Source organism: Theropithecus gelada, chromosome 20 (assembly GCF_003255815.1).
Source record: "Theropithecus gelada isolate Dixy chromosome 20, Tgel_1.0, whole genome shotgun sequence".
Taxonomy (NCBI): Eukaryota; Metazoa; Chordata; class Mammalia; order Primates; family Cercopithecidae; genus Theropithecus; species Theropithecus gelada.
The window spans coordinates 11,020,164-11,040,536 of record NC_037688.1 but is presented as its reverse complement, the minus strand read 5'-3'; the positions used below and the strand labels follow the sequence as shown (position 1 = coordinate 11,040,536).

General features: G+C 38.6%; 1 protein-coding gene and 1 pseudogene across 8 annotated transcripts in view; both read right to left on the bottom strand.

Annotated features, from left to right (window-relative positions):
• CHD9 (chromodomain helicase DNA binding protein 9) overlaps nt 1-20,373 on the bottom strand; it is a 274,510-nt gene that overhangs the window by 10,359 nt on the left and 243,778 nt on the right. For 2 of the 7 annotated variants that reach the window (XM_025370142.1, XM_025370141.1), the window contains exons 31-36: nt 12,993-13,901; nt 11,182-11,342; nt 9,667-9,891; nt 8,686-8,854; nt 2,649-2,788; nt 2,121-2,342 (exon numbers count right to left, since the gene is read on the bottom strand). In XM_025370142.1, the coding sequence (XP_025225927.1) occupies nt 2,121-2,342; nt 2,649-2,788; nt 8,686-8,854; nt 9,667-9,891; nt 11,182-11,342; nt 12,993-13,901 (1,826 nt within the window). Of the gene's footprint in view, nt 1-2,120; nt 2,343-2,648; nt 2,789-8,685; nt 8,855-9,618; nt 9,892-11,181; nt 11,346-12,992; nt 13,902-20,373 lie in introns of all 7 variants that reach the window. The other 5 variants (XM_025370138.1, XM_025370143.1, XM_025370144.1 and 2 more) reach the window with 3 other exon arrangements.
• Nucleotides 17,678-19,910, bottom strand: LOC112614044 (annotated as a pseudogene). The gene is made up of 2 exons (XR_003117030.1): nt 19,319-19,910; nt 17,678-18,982 (listed from the first exon to the last, which is right to left on the bottom strand). The product of XR_003117030.1 is annotated as a pachytene checkpoint protein 2 homolog (transcript).

The window sequence follows — 20,373 nt, the reverse complement described above, 5'->3', positions numbered from 1 at the left end:
CAGTTCAAGAGATTCTCCTGCCTCAGCCTCTCGAGCAGCTGGACTACAGGCACCCGCCACCATGCCCAGCTGATTTTTGTATTTTTAGTAGAGATGGGGTACCATGTTGGCCAGGTTGGTCTTGAACTCCTGACCTCAGGTGATCTGCCCGCCTCAGCCTCGCAAAGTGCTAGGATTACAGGCGTGAGCCACCACACCTGGCCATCTTCTTAGTAATTCTATATTGCCTAGAACATCCTCCTCTTGTGTTAACATCCTCCTCTTGTGTTAACCTGGTCAATGCCTACTTACTCTTTTTTCATCCACCAGACGAATATCAGCTCTATTTTCTTTATCTTTCTTCAGAAACTACTCTGCCTAGGCAGAGTTAATTTTTCTTACATCTGTTCCCATGAGACTTTATACATACCTTTATTATAGTATACTCTCCACCATGTTGTAATTATTTAGCTACAGAAATATTACAACAGAGTGTGAGATCCAAGAAATCATTAATGTAAGGTGATTTTTACATAGGAAAATGCTTTTCCTTGGGAAAGCCGACAAGTTACATCTTATAATCTTTAGAGGAACAAATGCTGCCCTTAAGAATATGTTTTCAAAGTCTTTACAATAAAGTAATATAAAATATTATGATAAAATATTTGCAGGTAAAATGATGAATGGATATACAAAGTTAAAAAGTTAATAAAGGCCCTTTTGCAGTGATAAAGAGAAAGGTATGGCAATTCTTCAGAGTCTAGAGTATAGGTGTAAGGGCAAAGATTTTATATTGTTTACTGCTATATCCTCAATCTTTTAAAATAGTAAGTGGTACATTGTAATCACTCAATAAAAAATTGTTAACTGAATAAATAAATGAATGTTATCTTCAACATGTTAAGAAGTTACAGTGTTCAACTCAGGATTCCCATTATTTTTAGAATTGCAATATTTAGCCAGGTGTGGTGGCTCACACCTGTAATCTCAACACTTTGTGAGGTTGAGGTGGGAGGATCGCTTGAGCCAGGAGTTTGAGACCAGCCTGAGCAAGATAGTGAGAGCCTGTCTCTACAAAATAAAAATTGAAAAAATTAACGATGTTAATTTTTGGTCACAACAGATGTGACCAGGCTGTTCTCAAACTCCTGAACTCAAGTGATTTGCCCATTTTGGCCTCCCAAAGTGCTAGGATTACGGCCATGAGCCACCATGCCCAGCCTCATCTTTGATTAACATAAACTCACTGTGCATCTGGAGAGGCATAGAAGATATACTCATAGCTTGAAGAAGAGCTTAAGAGGAGTAGTTTGGACTCTGGATTTAAGAGTTTGTTTGCTGAGTGGACTTGGACAATTTACTTACAACTTTAGTGTTTTAATTTCATTTAAAAAACAGTTATAGGCTGGGTGCAGTGGTTCATGCCTGTGTTCCTAGCACTTTGGGAGGCTGAGGCAGGTGGATTGCTTGAGGCCAGGAGTTTGAGACCAGCCTGGCCAACATGGTGAAACCATGTCTCTACGAAAAATACAAAAGTTAGCTGGGCATGGTGGTGTGCTGGGCATGTGGTCCCAGCTACTCGGGAGACTGAGGTGGGAGAATCACTTGCATCCGGGAGGCAGAGGTTGAAGTGAGCCAAGATCATGTCACTGCACTCCAGCCTGGGTGACAATGCGAGACTGTGTCTCAAAAAATCAAAAAACAGTTATAACAATGCCACATAATCAAGTTATTGTGTTAAATGAGGTAATGCACGTTGTGTGCATAAGTATGTCAGCATAACTGCAGGTACATAGTTAAGTTTCAATACACGTTTACTATAATCATTATTATTTTAAAATAAACTGCTCGAGAAAGGATTGGAAGTTTTGTACCTTAGCAACCTTCACTGGGTCTAACATAGTTCTCTATATTGGAAGTAATTTTTATTATTAAATACTCATTGAATGCAGAATGGAAAAACGGAAAATAACATTGTATTGTATCATGGGAAGGATGGTAATTATTTTTTCCTGCTAATTCTCCTAGGTCTTAGGCAGAGCACATATTTAGCATAAGTGGATGAGAATTTACGCTTCATCGTGATAGATCTGACAATTCATAGCAATAAAATATAACAAGAGTTTTAAGGTGTCACCTACAGGAATAAAAGCTCCCAAATCTTCCACATAACCTGGGTGCTCCTTAAGCCATTTTTCCAAATCCTTTCTCTTTGGTGCATCATCTCCTGCAAGTCTTGTTCCATCTTTAAGATTAATAACTGGAACTGGACTTTCTGTATCAGAAATTCCTTGAGGCTGAGTATAGGATAGTGCTGGATTTATCCCTGTGGAGATCTGTGAGGAGGTTAAGCCTAAAGAAACCTGTAAAAAAACACCAAATGGAATCTTTATTTCCATACTTTATCATTCTAATACTGGTTCAATAAAGCAATTATTTTTGAAGAGAAAAAATAAGTTGTTGCTAAAAATTCTGCTAAATCTTTTAAACTTAAAATTTTTATCACTCTTGGACAGTGCTAAGATTCTAAGATATCATGTAAAACTATATGGCATACTTCTAATTTCCTTATTAATAGTCTATAAAACATTCACAAAACAACAATATGTATATTTACTAGGATTGAATTTTGAACCCAAGGATCAGTTTTCAAGTACTGCTTTACTTACATGATTAGGTGGTTTACTTCTGTTAAAAAAGAAGATGTCAACACCTTCTACATTCTTCCTCCTTCCTCGCCTTTTTTTGACTATAGGCTGGTTGTCTAATATCACACCATTGGCACCAAGGGTTGGTTGAATGGAAGTACCTAATTGAATTAAAAATGCAAAATGGTGATACAAATTTAGTTCTTAAACAAATTGAAAGTAATCCCTTTCCTAAATATATGTGTTAGTTCTTATTTTATACATCTTTAATGTAGAAACTTTTGGACTAAAAATATCATCCCCACCTCTCATTTAAAAACCTGAAGAATTACAACCTCTTTCCATTTTTGATCAGTCTTCTCTATTTTTTTCCCCGATATTTACACATCTTCCCTTCCTTCCTTGGAGAAGGAAGCATGTCTTCTTCCTAGGGTAACATTTTCCTAAGATAACATTTCCCCTTTCTTTGAACCCATTAGTTCCTATAATTTCAAAAGCTTTTTTTTTTTTTAATCATTTGTCTCTGCTTTTTGTGCCAAATATCTTTTTCTACATTATGCTTTTTTTTTTTTCTTGAGACAGAGTCTCGCTGTGTTGCCCAGGCTGGAGTGCAGTGGCATGATCTTGGCTCATTGCAAGCTCCGCCTCCCAGGTTCACACCATTCTTCTGCCTCAGCCTCCCAAGTGAGCCACTGCACCCGGCCAGATTTTTCTAAACTTAAAAATACGGCCTAACTCAAACAAACAAATGTTAAACTTTTGGCCGGGCATAGTGGCTCACGCCTGTAATCCCAGCACTTTGGAAGACCGAGGTGGGTGGATCACCTGAGGTCAGGAGTTCAAGACCAGCTTGGCCAACACGGCAAAACCATGTCTCTACTAAAAATACAAAAATCAGCTGGGCGTGGTGGTGGGCACCTGTAATACAAGCTACTTGGGATGCTGAGGCACAATAATCACTTGAATCCGGGAGGCGGAGGTTGCTGTGAGCCAAGATCACGCCACTGCACTCCAGCCTGGGCAACAGAATGAGACTCTGTCTCAGAAAAAAAAACACTGTCCGTTTTATAACGTCAAAACTTTTAAAAGACTGATCTCTCTTGTGCTCCTTTTTTTCATGAGTAAATAGTTCTTCGATTTCCCATAGTCCATTCCCACCCCAACCTACTTAAGGCATTTTCTTTAAGATATAAGTAACTTTTTAGTCACCAAATTAAACTGACTTCTCTCACTTCGGTAGGCACTCAACAAAAATGTCTGCAAGGGGTATGAATGAAACAGTTCTGTGCATTCATCAATTTTTCTAATAGATATTTTATTAAGTAGCTATGTACTAGGCAGTATGATGGTTTGAAGATGAATAAAACACTTTTTCTTAAAGAGTACATAATCTTGAATTCTCTTATTAAAAGGACATATTATTAAAGGTGAGATGCTTGTTTAAAATAGTTTACATGTTTATAATGAAAAATGCATTTTCAATCATTCAAGGATAATTTATTGAGGAAGTCCTGTGTATTCCTGAATAAGGTGTTGCCTTCTGGCGAGCTGTGTAACTTCGCAGAAGTCATAACCTTCCTCCCATCTCAGTTTCAAAAAGGTACTTAGTTCATATGGTAAGTTCCATTCTGTTTCATACTTCTCATGTCTTCCTATTCTAACACAAACGAACTGCTTTGAATCAACATGATTCTCAACCTCTGACCCCTGTCCTAGGTCTGTTTTTGATGCTTTCCATAACTTAAGATTCAGCTTTCCTAAGCAAATCTGTCCCAGTAAGAATTTACACACTAGCAAGGTCAGTCTCATCACAAAATCACACCATTTTCCTGATATCCAGTCTGTTTCATGCTATTCCTTGCCCTTCTTTTACCCCTTCTAACAACCCTATTTTCTAGAAAGACAATTATTTAGTTGTCCTCTTATCAAATCCTGTTCAATCCCACTTCTACAGGACTCTGGCTAAGTTTCCAGAAAGCAATGACTTTCCTCTTCTCCAGCGTTATTAACTATAATGTTCTATGTAGCAAAATATTGAATGTATTGTCTAATATTTTAATGTGCGTGTCTTGTCTACCAATCAACTAAAAGGAGGAGATAGTGTCTTACATTTCTTTTACTTTACCTTTAGTGTAATCCCTGTACTATATAAAAAACAGAAGTAGTTAATATAATTATCTATGAAAAAACATCTGGTTTCTACCAAAGTGTACATTTACAAACATATTCTATTCGACTAACTCTTCATTTTAATTATATAATACCCTGACTTATTTCTGAGGCTGATTTTAATAAACATTAGCAATTCATTTAAGCCAGAATCCAAATGTAAGATTCAATTTTGAAGTCTGTGTTGTCTTTATTTTAGATGCAAATAACACTATTTTAAAAATAGCTTCTTTGTATTGAATGCTTAAGCGCCAGATACTGTACTAAGCTTTAGAAATGCTATCTCAAATCATCAAAAACAAAACAGAAACAGAGAGGGATTATTAAGCTCATTTTATAAATGAGATGGAAACATTAAGCCACTTGCTCAATGTCACAATATCCAGTAAATGACAGAATTAAAAACCAGGTTGCTTGGTTCTGCCATCCTCTATTCACTACTCCAGGTAGTTTCTGGAATGAACTCTTCAGTTTTGTCTTCTTGTTATAATCTATGCTATTTTACTGTCCTTCATTAATGAAATTACATTACATCTGGTATCTTTACTCAAGGCTTTCCAGGGGGTAATTACACAAGAATACAAAAGGCACAGCCTTTGGAAAATGAAGAATTGTAATAATAGCATCTGTTAAACATCTAATTCTAAAACCTATGAGTACCAAATTTTAACATCTGTTTGGCATCCCATTGTGTGCCAAGCTCTTTATTGGCCACTATATATATATTATTTTATTTAATCCATCTAACAATGTCATCTCTCTCATCCCCACACCCTTCATTTCACAAACAGGAAAAGTAAGGCTCAAAAATGTTAACAGATTTCCCAAAAGTAACGTAGGAAGAAAGATCTAGGTTTCATATTTCCAATTATTAAGATGGATGAGATAAAATGCTTAGATAATAACTGTATCTAGGGTGAATACTTGAGGTTTTAAATATTTTGTACAGCCGCAAAAGTCGTGTTACTTTATTATTATTATTATTTTTCTTTGAGATAGGGTCTTGCTCTGTCACCTAGGAGTGCAGTGGCACAACCATGGCTCAGGTATTCCTCCTGAGATCAAGTGATCCTTCCACCTTAGCTTCCCAAGTAGCTGGGACTACAGGGGCATACCACCATACCCAGCTAACTTTTAAATTTTTTTCAGAGATGGGTCTTGCTATGTTGCCAGGATTGGTCTTGAACTCCTGGACTCAAGCAATCCTCCTGCCTCAGCCTCCTCAAGTCCTGGGATTACAGGTGTGAGCCACCAGGCTTGGCACAATTACTATTGATATTATTATTATTATTATTATTGTTTTTGAGACAGAGTTTTGCTCTTGTTGCCCAGGCTGGAGTGCAATGGCCCGATCTCGGCTCACTGCAACCTCTGCCTCCCCGATTCAAGGGCTTCTCCTGCCTCAGCCTCCTGAGTAGCTGGGAATCCAGGCATGTGCCACCATGCTTAGCTTTTTTTTTTTTTTTTTTGTATTTAGTAGAGACAGGGTTTCACCAGGTCAGTTAGGCTGGTCTTGAACTCCTGACCCTCAGGTGATCCACCTGCCTCGGCCTCCCAAAGTTCTGGGATTATAGGCATGTGCCACCACGCCAGACTCCTACTATTGATATTATTAAAAACAGTATTATTTACCAAAGAATTACTTAGAGGCAAAGGCTATACAATCTTCAGCTGCAATAGCAATACAATGTTCAGGCAGTAGAAATATCAATCTCACTTTATAGTGTAGTTTTAAACAGTAAGAGTAGTGGTATTATTAAGCCCCACTTAGGTTGGGCAAAAGAGCCCATAGCTTATCTTCCCCATTTGTTACCATTTTCTGGTGGAAAAAAAAAAAAGGGCTCCTTGATAACAAAATTGTTAACTGTAAGGCATAATTTGGGTGACTGTAATTGTAAAGCATAATTTGGGGGATTTATTCGTCAGTAATAGAAGCATTGCTAATTCATATTTGAACTGTAATTCATACATGTCTAAAGGTTTACTAATTGGAAAATTACATTGAATGGTTAATGAATCCACAAGAGACCAAACTGATGCTGATGAAGCTAAACTAATTTATAATTTAAGAAGTGGTAATAGCAGCATTTGGAAATAGTGATCAAGACAACACTCATAATACAGCATGAATTGCTTGGCAACTAGACTTAGAATACTGAAGTACAGTGTTTAGCTTTATGCACAAAGAAGGTATAAAGGAAATTCGAGACACTCATCTGCTTGAACTGACAACTAGTACTTTAGGAGATCAGTATGTTGTGGTCCACACATTAAGACTCAGTTGATCTTGAGTATCATTCTCAATTTTTTTTTTTTTTAAGACGGAGTCTTGCTCTGTTGCCCAGGCTGGAGTGCAGTGGCACAATCTTGGCTCACTGCAAGCTCTGCCTCCCGGGTTCACGCCATTCTCCTGCCTCAGCCTCCCTAAGAGCTGGGACTACAGGCACCCACTACACACCCGGCTAAATTTTGTAGTTTTAGTAGAGATAGGGTTTCACCGTGTTAGCCAGGATGGTCTCGATCTCCTGACCTTGTGATCTGCCCACCTCGGCCTCCCAAAGTGCTGGGATTACAGGTGTGAGCCACTGCGCCCAGCCTCTCAATTTTTTTTTTTTAAATTTTCATTCTCAGTTCTTGACATCACACTTTTAGAGGAACACAGATAAAGTACTAAGATAAAACAAAAACAGGCTGGGCGTGGTGGCTCATGCCTGTAATCTCAGAGCTTTGGGAGGCCAGGTGGGAGGATTGTTTGAGGTCAGGAGTTCAGGATCAGCCTAGGCAACATAGTGAGAGACTATCTCTACAGAAATCCAAAACAAAACAAAAACTAAAACCAATGTCTAATGTATTCCTCAATGCCTACAGAGTACACAGCACATGGCATCAATTAGGTATTTAATAAATATTTGTTGATTCAAATTGCCAAAAGATTAGAAGAAAGACAGTTTGGAGGGGAGATCTGATAACTGCTTTCAAAATGCTAAAATTTATCATGTAGACACAGGATTAGGTTAATTATGCATTGCCTTTTAAAGACAGAACTTCGATAATTAAGAAGATCCTATAGGAGGCAAAATTTACTTCCAAATAGAGGCATTTTCTGACAATTTGAGCTGCCCAACAATAAAAAGGGCTAATTAGGCCGGGCGCGGTGGCTCAAGCCTGTAATCCCAGCACTTTGGGAGGCCGAGACGGGCGGATCACGAGGTCAGGAGATCGAGACCATTCTGGCTGACACGGTGAAACCCCGTCTCTACTAAAAAAATACAAAAAACTAGCCGGGCGAGGTGGCGGGTGCCTGTAGTCCCAGCTACTCGGGAGGCTGAGGCAGGAGAATGGCGTAAACCCGGGAGGCGGAGCTTGCAGTGAGCTGAGATCCGGCCACTGTACTCCAGCCTGGGCGACGGAGCGAGACTCCGTCTCAAAAAAAAAAAAAAAAAAAGGGCTAATTAAGGAACCTTGTTTCTATAAGTATTCCATGAGGATGAATGATTACCTTTTAGGGATTAGTCATAAACAACACCTGTATCCTGTAGATGCCTGGACTGTACAATTTCTAAAGTCTTTTTAAAACTTCTCTTTTAACTTCTACCAATCACCATTAATTTGTGATACTGAAAGGCAGTTTGAACTTTTACCTGTATGAAGCAACTTGACAAAATGATGTTCCCACCCAACTACTCAAGGCCCCAAAATGAAAACTGCCCTTTATGTCATGTTAAAAGTTCAAAAAAATATTTATTAAGATTTAAAATTATATTGATTACTTTATAGGCTTAAGAGGCTGCAGCAAAGGAAAAATAAATTTTTGTTACAAGCATCTATAAAAGATTTGGACATGACAGAAAATATTTCATAATAAGACAATTATTACTTGCATATTCACCTGATACTGGTATGGATTTTGGGAAATTGACGAGGCTGGTCTCTGATGCATTTTGAAGCTCTCGAAGCCGAGTGAGGTACTGCTGCTGCCCCAGAGCACCATCTTCACCATCAAATGGTCTTTTCTGAGCAAGCCCTTGCTTCTGAAATGTCAACTTCAAACCACCTTCCTGTTAAATAAATACCATTATTAAGACAGAAAACTGTTTAAAAAAAAAATCTTACTGCAGGATATTAAGAGGAATTTTTTTTTTTACTGAGGAAAAAAATAATTTTTTACTGAGAAAAAAAATGAAGTAAAAATCCTGAAACATCAAAGTTCATTTCTCATTCATAAATCAAATAAAAACATTTTAAATCAATTTCTATAATAACACCAAATTTTCTATCTTGAATGAAAAAAATACAAGTACTCTACACATTTTTCTGAGCAAAACAAGGTTTTACATGTGACTAGTACATTGTAACATTTTCAACTTTAGACATACATCTCTATGTACATTAGTCATATGACATTTTGGAGGACATTACCTATGTTTTAGACAGTAGGTAATAAGTTAAGCTTCAAAAATCATTAAAAAATGAAACATTACTGATAACACGGCATGCTAAATGTTTAAAACAGAAAGTACACTGACATACCATTTAAATACTATATAAAAGAACCAAAACAATTAGAAATTGTCACACAGTTTAAGAAAGCATTTTGATTAGAACTATGTTCAGAAGCATAAGGAGAAAAGCATTATTTAATGACGATCCCTCTAGTAGAACATTCAAGTTTAATAACCTGGATATCATAAAGAAAATAATCCAAATATCAAGAAACAGGTATGTGAAGGAAGGAAGAGTAAGAGCAGGCAGCCATTTGCAGGAAAAGCATGCTGCACACCGCAATCGCAATCAGGCCCTAGGGCAATAAAAATACACATACGTCTTTGATTTTCACTGTAAACTCCTTTTCTCGTACATGCTTCTTCACCTTTGACATCTGTGTTGACTGATCATGTTCTTCTTTAACACCGGCACCTGGGGGAGTGGGTACACTGGGCTCACTGTATTCTGTAGCTGCTCCAGGGCTGTCCAGCAGTTTTGTGGTATAGAAAGAAGCCACTGTGTTAGCATCGTAACTTCTTCTAGCTGAAGGCCACTTTCCTTTCAGAACTGTTTGACAAATACTGTCCAACCTGTTGATCATCACACGATCCTAGAAAAGCGTGCAACATCAAAGTATAATTTTAATAATTAGATCAGAACTTTGGAGATCAAATAGCTCAAGAGTCTTTATGGATTTAACCCTAGTTCAATATATGTGTATGTGCTATGCATACATATTCTCACATATATATATTACAATTCTGCAATAAGTTATTTGAGTACAGATTCCCTTTGGTGAAATTCAAAAATATTATACCATAAGCAGGCATGGTGGCTCACACCTGTCTGTAATCCCAGCACTTTGGGAGGCCAAGGTGGGAGGACTGCTTGAAGCCAGGAGACTGAGACCAGCCTGGGCAGCATAGCAAAACCCCGTCTCTGCAAAAAATTAAAAAATTGTGCCACTATACTCCAGCCTGGGTGACAGAGTGAGACCGTGTCTCAAAAACAAACAGACAGACAAAATATTATACCACAAAGATAGTTTTTTGTTGTTATAATTAAAAAGTAATAGAAACGCCCAATAAAAAGTTCAAACAACTTAGACGTATACAGAAGAGGAGAAAAGCCCTCCATTCTCCCATTTCCCAACCTCATTCTTAAAGGTAAGTATTCCAGCACTAGTCTAGTCACATAATGGAAGACAAATTGGTTAGGCACACTGGCTCACACCTGTAATCTCAGCACTTTGGGAGGCCGAGGTGGGCGGATCATTTGAGGACAGGAGTTCGAGACCATCCTGGCCAACATGGTGAAACCCTGTCTCTACTAAAAATACAAAAAGTAGCCAGGCAGGGTGGTGGGTGCCTGTAATCTCAGCTACTTGGGAGGCTGAGGCAGGAGAATTGCATGAACCTGGGAGGTGGAGGTTGCAGTGAGCCAAGATTGTGCCACTGTAAGCCAGCTTGGGCGACAGAGCGAGACTCAAAAAAAAAAAAAAAAGGAAGAAAAATTGTATTAATCCAATCTTTATTCTTCCACTGAATGTACATGTATTTAAATGAACTTTTCTTTCTAGGTCACAACTGGCAACAGTAAACTTCTTCAAGGAGACTCAGTCAAAAGCACCTATTTCATAAAGAAGCACTTTAAGATTAACTTGAAAGTAAGGATTCATTATCTTTTATTCTAAATATTTTAATGTTATGTTGAGAAGCATATACATTAAAGTAGAACTATTTACTTGATAGTAGTAATTTATACTTTTGAAGCTAACACCAAAATGTTATCCTACATTTTACACTGACCTATTTTTCCACATAGTAAGAATATCTACCATTGAAGCAATATAGAAAAATACTAAGAAATGACCTATCCCAATAAGAAATTATTTCTTTACCTTTGGCCAATATGAGGCTGCCAGCATATATCCACCTTGTAAGATGTAAGCAGACTCTGGTGTCCCATTGTTCATCTGAAAACTATCCTGAGTCTCATCCTGCGTAGTGCTCAGTGATGCGACGCTTTCTTCATCATAGGCTTTCATGTGAGTAGTACTTTCTGCTAAGAACAATTATAATCATATTTTTTAAAGACTACATAAAATAGTTTTATATAGAAAGATCTTATATAATTATTCAGAAACATATAATGTATAATTATAATTATAAATCTTATAATTATAATGTATAAACATCTTATACAAGAAAGATCTTATATAATTATTCAGAAAATGAAAATGTTAGAAGTAAAAACAAATGATAAAGAAAGGGAAGAAAATCACTTAGAATATAAAAAAAGTACCTATCATTATTAGACAGGGTCTTGCTGTGTCGCACAGCCTGTACAGAACTCCTAAACTCAAGCAATACTCCTGCCTCAGCCTCTCAAGTAGCTTGGATTACAGGTGTGCACTACGCCTGACTACATTACTCATTATTTTGAAAACAACTCCTGATTGGTAGACTTCATCTGGATTGGCAGAACTATAAATACCTGATGAGGATACCACAAGGATCTCTTGATGAGGTGACTCCTATAACTCTTAGAATTGGGCATGTTCCTTGCGGCAACCCTGAAAGTTATGCCTATGGAGTTGTTATAAGGACCCCAGCTCCTGCTCATGTTTAATTGGGCTCATTTTCTTGTCCCTGAACTGGTGGACTGCTGCAACGGCTCCTGCAGAAGGGGACCACCAAACATTGTTCTGCTGACAAGCATTTGTCATGGCTGACAAATGGCTTATGATATTCTAATTGGTCTAAGACTCTTGATGACTGCTATATAATATTATCTTTTACTTGTTCACTAATCAACTTGTTCCTGGGGAAAATATAATATTCAATTTAAGACAGTCACAAAGAAATAAAACTATTGTATAAAATTTCTAATTAAATTGCCTGATTACTTTGCAATGCCTTGAATATTGAATAGGGAATTTGTATCAGTAACTCTAGTTTTCTTCTCAATTGCTCTCCTAAGAAAATTTGTATATATAAAACTTAAGCAAACAGGCCAGGTGCAGTGGCTTACGCCTGTAATCCCAGCACTTTGGGAGGCTAAGGCAGGCGGATCACCTAAGGTCAGGAGTTCAAGACTGGCCTGGCCAACACAGTGAAACCCTGTCTCTACAAAAATACAAAAATTAGCTGGACATGGTGGTGGGTGCCTGTAATCCTAGCTACTCAGGAGGCTGAGGCAGGAGAATTGCTTGAACCCGGGAGGCGGAGGTTGCGGTGAGCTGAGATCATGCCATTGCACTCCAGCCTAGGCGACAGAGCAAGACTCCATTTCAAAACAAAAAAAACACCTTAAGCAAACAATTTTAAACATCCTTAAGTTACCTGAAGCAAGTTCTTTTCATTTTCACTTGAAAAGTTTTATTAGGCCGGGCCTGGTGGCTCATGCCTGTAATCCCAGCACTTTGGGAGGCTGAGGTGGGCAAATCACCTGAGGTCGGGAGTTTGAGATCAGCCTGACCAACATGGAGAAACCCAGTCTCTACTAAAAATACACATGGTGGCACATGCCTGTAATCCCAGCTACTTGGGAGGCTGAGGCAGGAGAGTCGCTTGAACCCAGGAGGTAGAGGTTGAAGTGAGCTGAGACTGCACCATTGCACTCCAGCCTGGGCAACAAGAGCGAAACTCTGTCTCAAAAAAAAAAAAGAAAAGTTATCTTAAAAATGTAGAATTATTTTATGCATAGTACCTCGTTTTTGGGCTTCCTCTTCATCACTGTCGCTTTCTTCTGATGAAGATGAAGAGGAGGAGGAGGAGGAAGAGGTAGAGGAGGAGGATGAAGAAGATGCTGAAGAACAAGATGAAGATGAAGAAGAACTAGAGCCTGATCGAGAGTGGGAGCAAGAAGAGGAGGACGATGAGGAAGAAGATGATCTGGAAGAACAGGATGATCTCTCAGAATCTGAGTCAGAATCAGAGCTGGATTCCGATCCTCTTTTGTGGACTCTTGGTTTCTTAGAAGCTGGGTTTGGAGTTAGGGGTTCCGTTCTGGCTGCAACCATGCGTCTGTCTGTTTCACTTTTTCCACCAGATTTCTGGTCTCCAGTAGCCTGTGGTAAAACACCATTCTTTGGACTTACAGGTTCAGATTTTATTAGTGTCCTGGTTTCCACAGAAGACATAGATTCTTCTTCAGAAGACTGAGGCTCCTCTTTAAGGTTTTCACTTTTAACTTTCATCTCCTCTAGAATAATACCTTTAGCATCTAGGAGCCTAGGTAGAGAGGTAAGAGGAGAAGCAGAAAGTGCTACTTGATATTGCTGTAAAAGTGGGGTAGAAGTCCTTGAATGAGCTATCTTACTTTGACTGTAGCTCCTCTGAGCTGCCATAAATGAGAGTTCAGGATCACGAAGAATGTGATAGTCTGTTCGGCTCACCCCATGTTTGGCAGCACCAATAAGCAAATCCCTATCATGAGGGCCACATTCCCACCAGACTGGTAAATCTGGATTTGGATGACAAAGCTTTAAGCGTTCAAACAACTGTGGATGTCGAAGGGCCTGTTCCCGTACTTTCCTTAGAAGTTCAATGCGATACAAAGTCCTAGAAGCACGTTCTTCTGTGATGGGCTGGATAAAAATATTTGGATCCACCAATTCTACATATTGAAAAAAGGACAAAAATATTAATCTCAAAAATCCTCTATTTATAAATAAATCATTATAAACACATCTTTATATATTTATAACAATACCATTTCTAAAATGTGCCTCCATGTAATATCACTGTATAGTTCCTAGAATTTCTTTTCGGTGAGAAGAAATTCAGTGAGGATTTTGAAATTCTGAAATTCCAGTGAGGAGAAAGTTTTAAAAATAAGTACTAAAAATCATGTAACATAAAACACTGGATGTTAATGTAAAACATAGGATTATTTTGGAAGTACATTAATAGAACTGGGAATTTTCTTTTAAGAAATTCCCTATGACCTATGCATTTAATAACACTTGTCTTAAAGACGCAAACACTTGCTCAAACTCACTTATAAATATAAATTAGAACTGTTCAGGGTTGTCCAATCTTTTGGCTTCCCTGGGCTGCATTGTAAGAAGAATTGTATTGGGCCACATATAAAATACACTAACACTAATGGTAGCTGATGAGCTTAAAAAAATTGCAAAAAAAAAAAAAAAAACCCCAAAAACGACCTCATGATATTTTAAGAAAGTTTACAAATTTGTGTTGGGCCGCATTCAAAGCTGTCCTGGGCCATGGGCTGGACAAGCTTGTGTTAAGTGATACTCCATAAACAAATGTAAGCTGGCATATCTCAAACTGCAAAAGGGAACAGGACATTGGAATGAACTCACAGGGGGCAACAAGGGCTTTCTCAAATTTCTAGGGAAACACAGCCACATCTTTCAAACACTGTACAAATTACTAGCTTGAGACAGTTCAGTTTCAACATGAGCTCATGCTACCTCCCCTTTGATAAGGTTATGCCTTTGCAAAAGTGGGTTACTGACACTTGGGAAGTACTCAAGAAATACAGGCTTGCTGAAATAATGCAGGGACCAACATAAGCAGCTCCTAATGCCAAATACGGAACAATCTGAGCAATAAATAAAGACAATACTGGATTGTAACCTATAGAATAAGTATCCATGAATCCATACTGGTATGAATAAATAACTGATTATTAAATAGACGAGAGAGAAGGAAACATCCTTTCTTACAGCAGAATTCCACAGAAAAAACTGCTGTAGACAAGATTTAGTATCTGGAAGATACTAAAAATCAATGGGTGAAAGTTTCAGAAGAAACAAGATTTGTGAAGCTTAAGATATTTGTTAATTACAGTATTTTTACGCTGGCCAAATGTGGCATAAACTACTTTAACCACACAATTAAAGTCAACATCATCAGTAATAAGACATACTAACATCACCAATCCCTTGATACTACATTCTGAGAACACATCATTTCTGTGGCACTCTTGCCAAAAATGCATGACCTCAATCCACTCATGTAAAAACATAAGACAAGCTCAAATTGAGGGATACACAGCTAAATAACTGATCAACACTTTTCAAAGGTATCAAAGTCATTAAAGATAAGGAATAGCTGAGAACCTGTTACAGACTGCAGGAAGCTAACGAGAAAGAAAAAGCAAATACACTGTAGGATCTTGGAACGAAAAAGAACATTAGTTGAAAAATTGGTAAAACTAAAATAAGTATTTAGTTTAATTAATGGCATTAATGTTAATTTCCTGTTTTGATAATTATACTATAATTACTCTGATAAAATGTTAACATTAAGAGAGGAAGGGCCGGGCACAGTGGCTCACGCCTGTAATCCCAGCACTTTGGGAGGCCGAGGCGGGTGGATCATGAGGTCAGGATGTTGAGACCATCCTGGCTAACACAGTGAAACACTGTCTCTACTAAAAAAAAACCCAAAAAATTAGCCGGGCGTGGTGGCGGGCGCCTGTAGTCCCAGCTACTCAGGAGGCTAAGGCAGGAGAACGGCGTGAACCCAGGGCGGAGCTTGCAGTGAGCCGAGATCACGCCACTGCACTCCAGCCTAGATGACAGAGCGAGACTCCGTCTCAAAAAAAAAAAAAAAAAAAAAAAAAGAGAGAGATAGGAAGGGTGAGAGATAGATGGAAACTCCTTGTACATTTTTTGCACTCTTCTGTAATTTTAAAAGTAGTTCAAAACAAAAAAACTTGAAAAAAAATCAAGAACCATGCAAAAATCAACATGGAGCAGGAAACAAGGTGGGAAGTACACAGTCTACTTCTAAGATTTGAAAAGTTATACAGTGCCCAACCAGTGCACACATTTGATTAGTAATTATGGCTACTTAAGAAAGAAGTATTATTTTTTCTTTGAGTGTGTTTTTAAATAATTACTGGATTGTGAGGACATAAATATGTATTGAGCTGTCAGACCTAATTATTCATTAGACAGAAATGTTAGGTAATTCTTCTGGCCTTGAGTGCTGTGAAAAAAATTACTGAGACATTAAGGACACTGTAAAGTGAGGAAATTTGAGAAATGCTCTAAGTAGAACCTCAACCTCACTCACATTTTTTTAAACAAAGCATTAATATGAAATCAATTTTACATTTGATCTTAGCCAAAAGGCTAAGAGAAGCAACTGAAATTTAACATGACATAAAAGCAAAACGTAATATTATTTAACATAGACCAATTATTGTCCCATTTATCTTATATTCTATTAACATGAATCATCATTTGAGATGTGAATAATATTTTGTTTTTTTTTTTCTTTTTTTGAGACAGAGGCTTGCTCTATCGCTCATGCTGGAGTAGAATGGTGCGATCTTGGCTCACTGCAACCTCCGCCTCCTGGGCTCAAGCGATTCTCGTGCCTTGGCCTCCCGAACAGCTGGGATTACGGGTGCCCGCCACCACGCCCAGCTAATTTTTGTATTTTTAGTATAAACAGGGTTTCACCATGTTGCCCCACCAGCCTTGACCTCCCAAAATGTGGGGATTACAGGCGTAAGCCACCATGTCTGGTCTGAGATGTGAATAATGTTATTGAACCAACAAAACAATGGGAATATCCAAGCAATGCATGTGTGCCTACACTGGTTTATGAGGGATGTCCAGCACGCATCTCACTTGAACACCGCAGGTCTGCACTCTTCCTGCAAATGGGACCATGTTTGATTATTATAAAAGAACAGTTACCTAGAATTTTCTCTCAATTTCTATTAACATACAAATAGGTTTTTCTTATCCATTAAAAAGTCTCCAAGCCATTTTTGCATTAATCAAGCTGACATCATAAAGCCATTGCCACCTTCTAGCTTGAATGATATGTTCATTTTTTAATGCTATGATTACATGCTTATTTAGGGTGATACAGTTCTCCTGCTTCTATAATACCTATGTTAATCTTCCTTTTTTAAAAAAACCAAACTTGTGTAGCATTTTGCATCCATCAGTTGGAAGCAGGATGGAAATAAACACACTTAGATAATTCTTTTTTTTTTTGAGACGGAGTCTCACTCTCTCACCCAGGCTGGAGTGCAATGACGCGATCTCAGCTCACTGCAATCTCCACTTCCCAGGTTCAAGCGATTCTCCTGCCTCAGCCTCCCGAGGAGCTGGGATTACAGGTCCGTGCCACTATACCCAGCTAATTTTTTGTATCTTTAGTAGAGACGGGATTTCACCATGTTGGCCAGGATGGTCTCGACCTCCTGACCTTGTGATCCACCTGCCTCAGCCTCCCAAAGTGTTGGGATTACAGGCATGAGTCACTGCGCTGGCCACACTGAGACAATTCTTAACAAAAGAGACATTCAAATTAACATTTGAATTATCTTTTAAACATTTGAATTTATCTTTAAAAAACAGTTAAAATGACAAGCTGTTTGTCTTCTAATGTGCATTTTAAACTAAAGTAAATATGATACTTATAACAAAGGTTGGTGTTGTAGGTTTCTGGCTTGTAGACAGAGCTAAGCAAATTTTTATAGAGAGGATTTCCAGAGTGGTGGCTGTTGTGAGGCAAGTGGTATGACTTACTGTTTGTGTGCTCTCCACTATAAAGCTATAGAATGGGAAGCCCAGGACCAAATGTAAGCTGAAAGCTTCTTGCGTCTCTTCAAACTGCTTGTCCACGGCCAGAGAGAAAGCCTGGTGTAGCCTGGACATACAGTGTATGAGCCAGAAAAAGGAGTTTCCTCAGGAACTGGCCATGGAGGCCTTTGATCTTCTTTGAAATGTCACTCAAAAGGAAGCTCAATTTTGACACATTGTTTTCAATGAAGCCAATCATCTCCAGCTTTTGGAGGGTTAAAAGCTGCTGAGGAGGGTATATGACTTGTCACTTGACAAGTTCTTCCAAACAAAAAAGGTAAATTTTGAAGATGGCTGCTGCAGAGCGCAGACCAATACACTGCGTGATAGCAGACCTGTCCACAAAAGCCATGTCAGTCTTCACGGTGATGTTGGGAAGTAGTTGGAATCACTACATTAAAATGCCTTTTAATTTAATTTGGGTCAAGACAGTGTTGAACATGCCAATGGCGCCTGATGGCTTTCATTATGGGTGGCTGTGAGACTTTCTATCTCATCAATCAGTGAAAATGCCACAGCATCTTTATAATCAATCAAATCTTAAATCTTCTGGAACATCTTAGTTATCAGCTTGTCACTTTTGGAAAACTGCTTAGAAAAGAGGCTAGGGCTATTTATTTCAATTAATTGGCCATACCGATACCTGCTTGAAAGTTTAATAGTCAACTTCTGGGCTAATGCTTTACATAGGAATGTTTTTCCAGTTCCTGGAGGACCCTGCAGCAGCACCACCTGGTTCCAGGTGCTGAGGCTGCTGTTGACATTCTTGTCTGAAAATGGTAAGGTTGTAATCATATAATCAAGGTGTGATTTGACTTCCCACATCAGACACTAGGCTGTTCCAAAGCCCATGGGATTTGGCTGCAGGCAGAACCCCATGATTTGCCACAATTCTATCTTCTGTCTCTTCCTCCAAATTTTCACTGCTAGGGCCATCTTCATTCTGTTGGAAGATGTGAAGTGCAATAGTGCATGCACTCAGATCAATGAGCTATGGGTCTTTAACCTTTAATTCTGTGTCAACAATAGAATCCTGCATATTCCTGGTCAGAAAGGGTTCATCAACCAGTCCACGTATAATCACCAAACACACTATTATGTTTTGTGAGTAAACTTTCTGTTCATTTATTTTAGGGACAAGGTCTGTTGCTCGAGATCAAGTGCAGTGGTGTCATCATGGGTCACTGCAGCCTCGACCTTCTGGGTCCTAGTCCTGGGTCTTGGGTCCAGGTCCTGGGTCCTGCCTTAGCCTCTCAAGTAGCTGGGACCACAGTCATGCACCACTACATGTGGCTATGATTTTTTGTTTGTTTTTGTAGACATGGGGTCTCCCTATGTTGCCCTGGTTTGTCTCAAACTTCTGGGCTCAAGTGATCCTCCTACTTTGGCCTCCCAAAGTGCTGGGATTACAGGCGTGAGCCATTGTGCCCAGCCTGGTGAGTATCTTTCTAACACTCAGCTTTATGTCTTTTTTTTTTCTTTTTTGCAGTGCTGCCTCTGTACTGATGCACCTCCATGTGGACTGTCCGCGACTTGGCCATGCAGGGCAGTGCCTGCTTTGGGTTGCCCACAGCCTTCCCCATGGTGCCACTGGAAGGAGTGGGATCCTGGCCTGAGCCTGGCCACCACCGCCTCATGCCCCTGCCTCAAATATCCTTACTCACATTTCTGAGGAAGCCCTACATTTTCAAAGATTATTTAGTAATTAGCCCTTTCCCTTTTAAAACTAGAATCAAAAGTGATAAATATATTCATATCACTATATCATTGATGGGAATTAAGAAAATTTTTTAAAAATGAGGGCCTCTTGCCAACTATAAATGACACAATATTTTGCTTTATCTGTCATTTTAAACTCATTTATGGTTTTCCAGTAGACCTGAAAACAGACTGAAATCTACTCTGAATTACCTAGTAATCAAGTGATTGGCTACTCCATTCAGTGAACTGACAAAAAAATCTGTTAGGAAATACATTTAAAACAAGTAAGGAAATCTGTTTACTATAAAACAGGAATAGCAGGCCATTGGGTTTAGCAGTCAGAAATCATACACAACAAAGAATGGAGACAATGGTTCATGACATAGCATTACTGAGAAGAACTGTTGACAGGATGAGCTATGTCTCTGGGCTTTGAAGACAATGAAATGCATCCCAGAACAATTCGTTAGTTGAGTTGCATCAACACCTCTGCTTAGTAGTCTTCTGTGAAGATGGCCCTGGGAGATCTTTTCTAGAAAATTCTTTAAAATGTTTTATGAGTGGGGGCTTCATTCCTTGTAAAATTATTTAGGTAAATAAACCCTCTAGTGCAATTCCTCTAAGATGGACTGAAAATATAGGTTAGTTCTGTTTAACAAAAGCAATCCTTTATCTTCTACCACCTCCTAATCATAAATCGATCACTAAACTCTACCTATTTTCTTAAAACTCCATGTATACCTTTATTCTCTTTAGATCTCATTTTAATAGCAGGATTAAAGAATAGGGGATCTTTAAGCTAGTTTA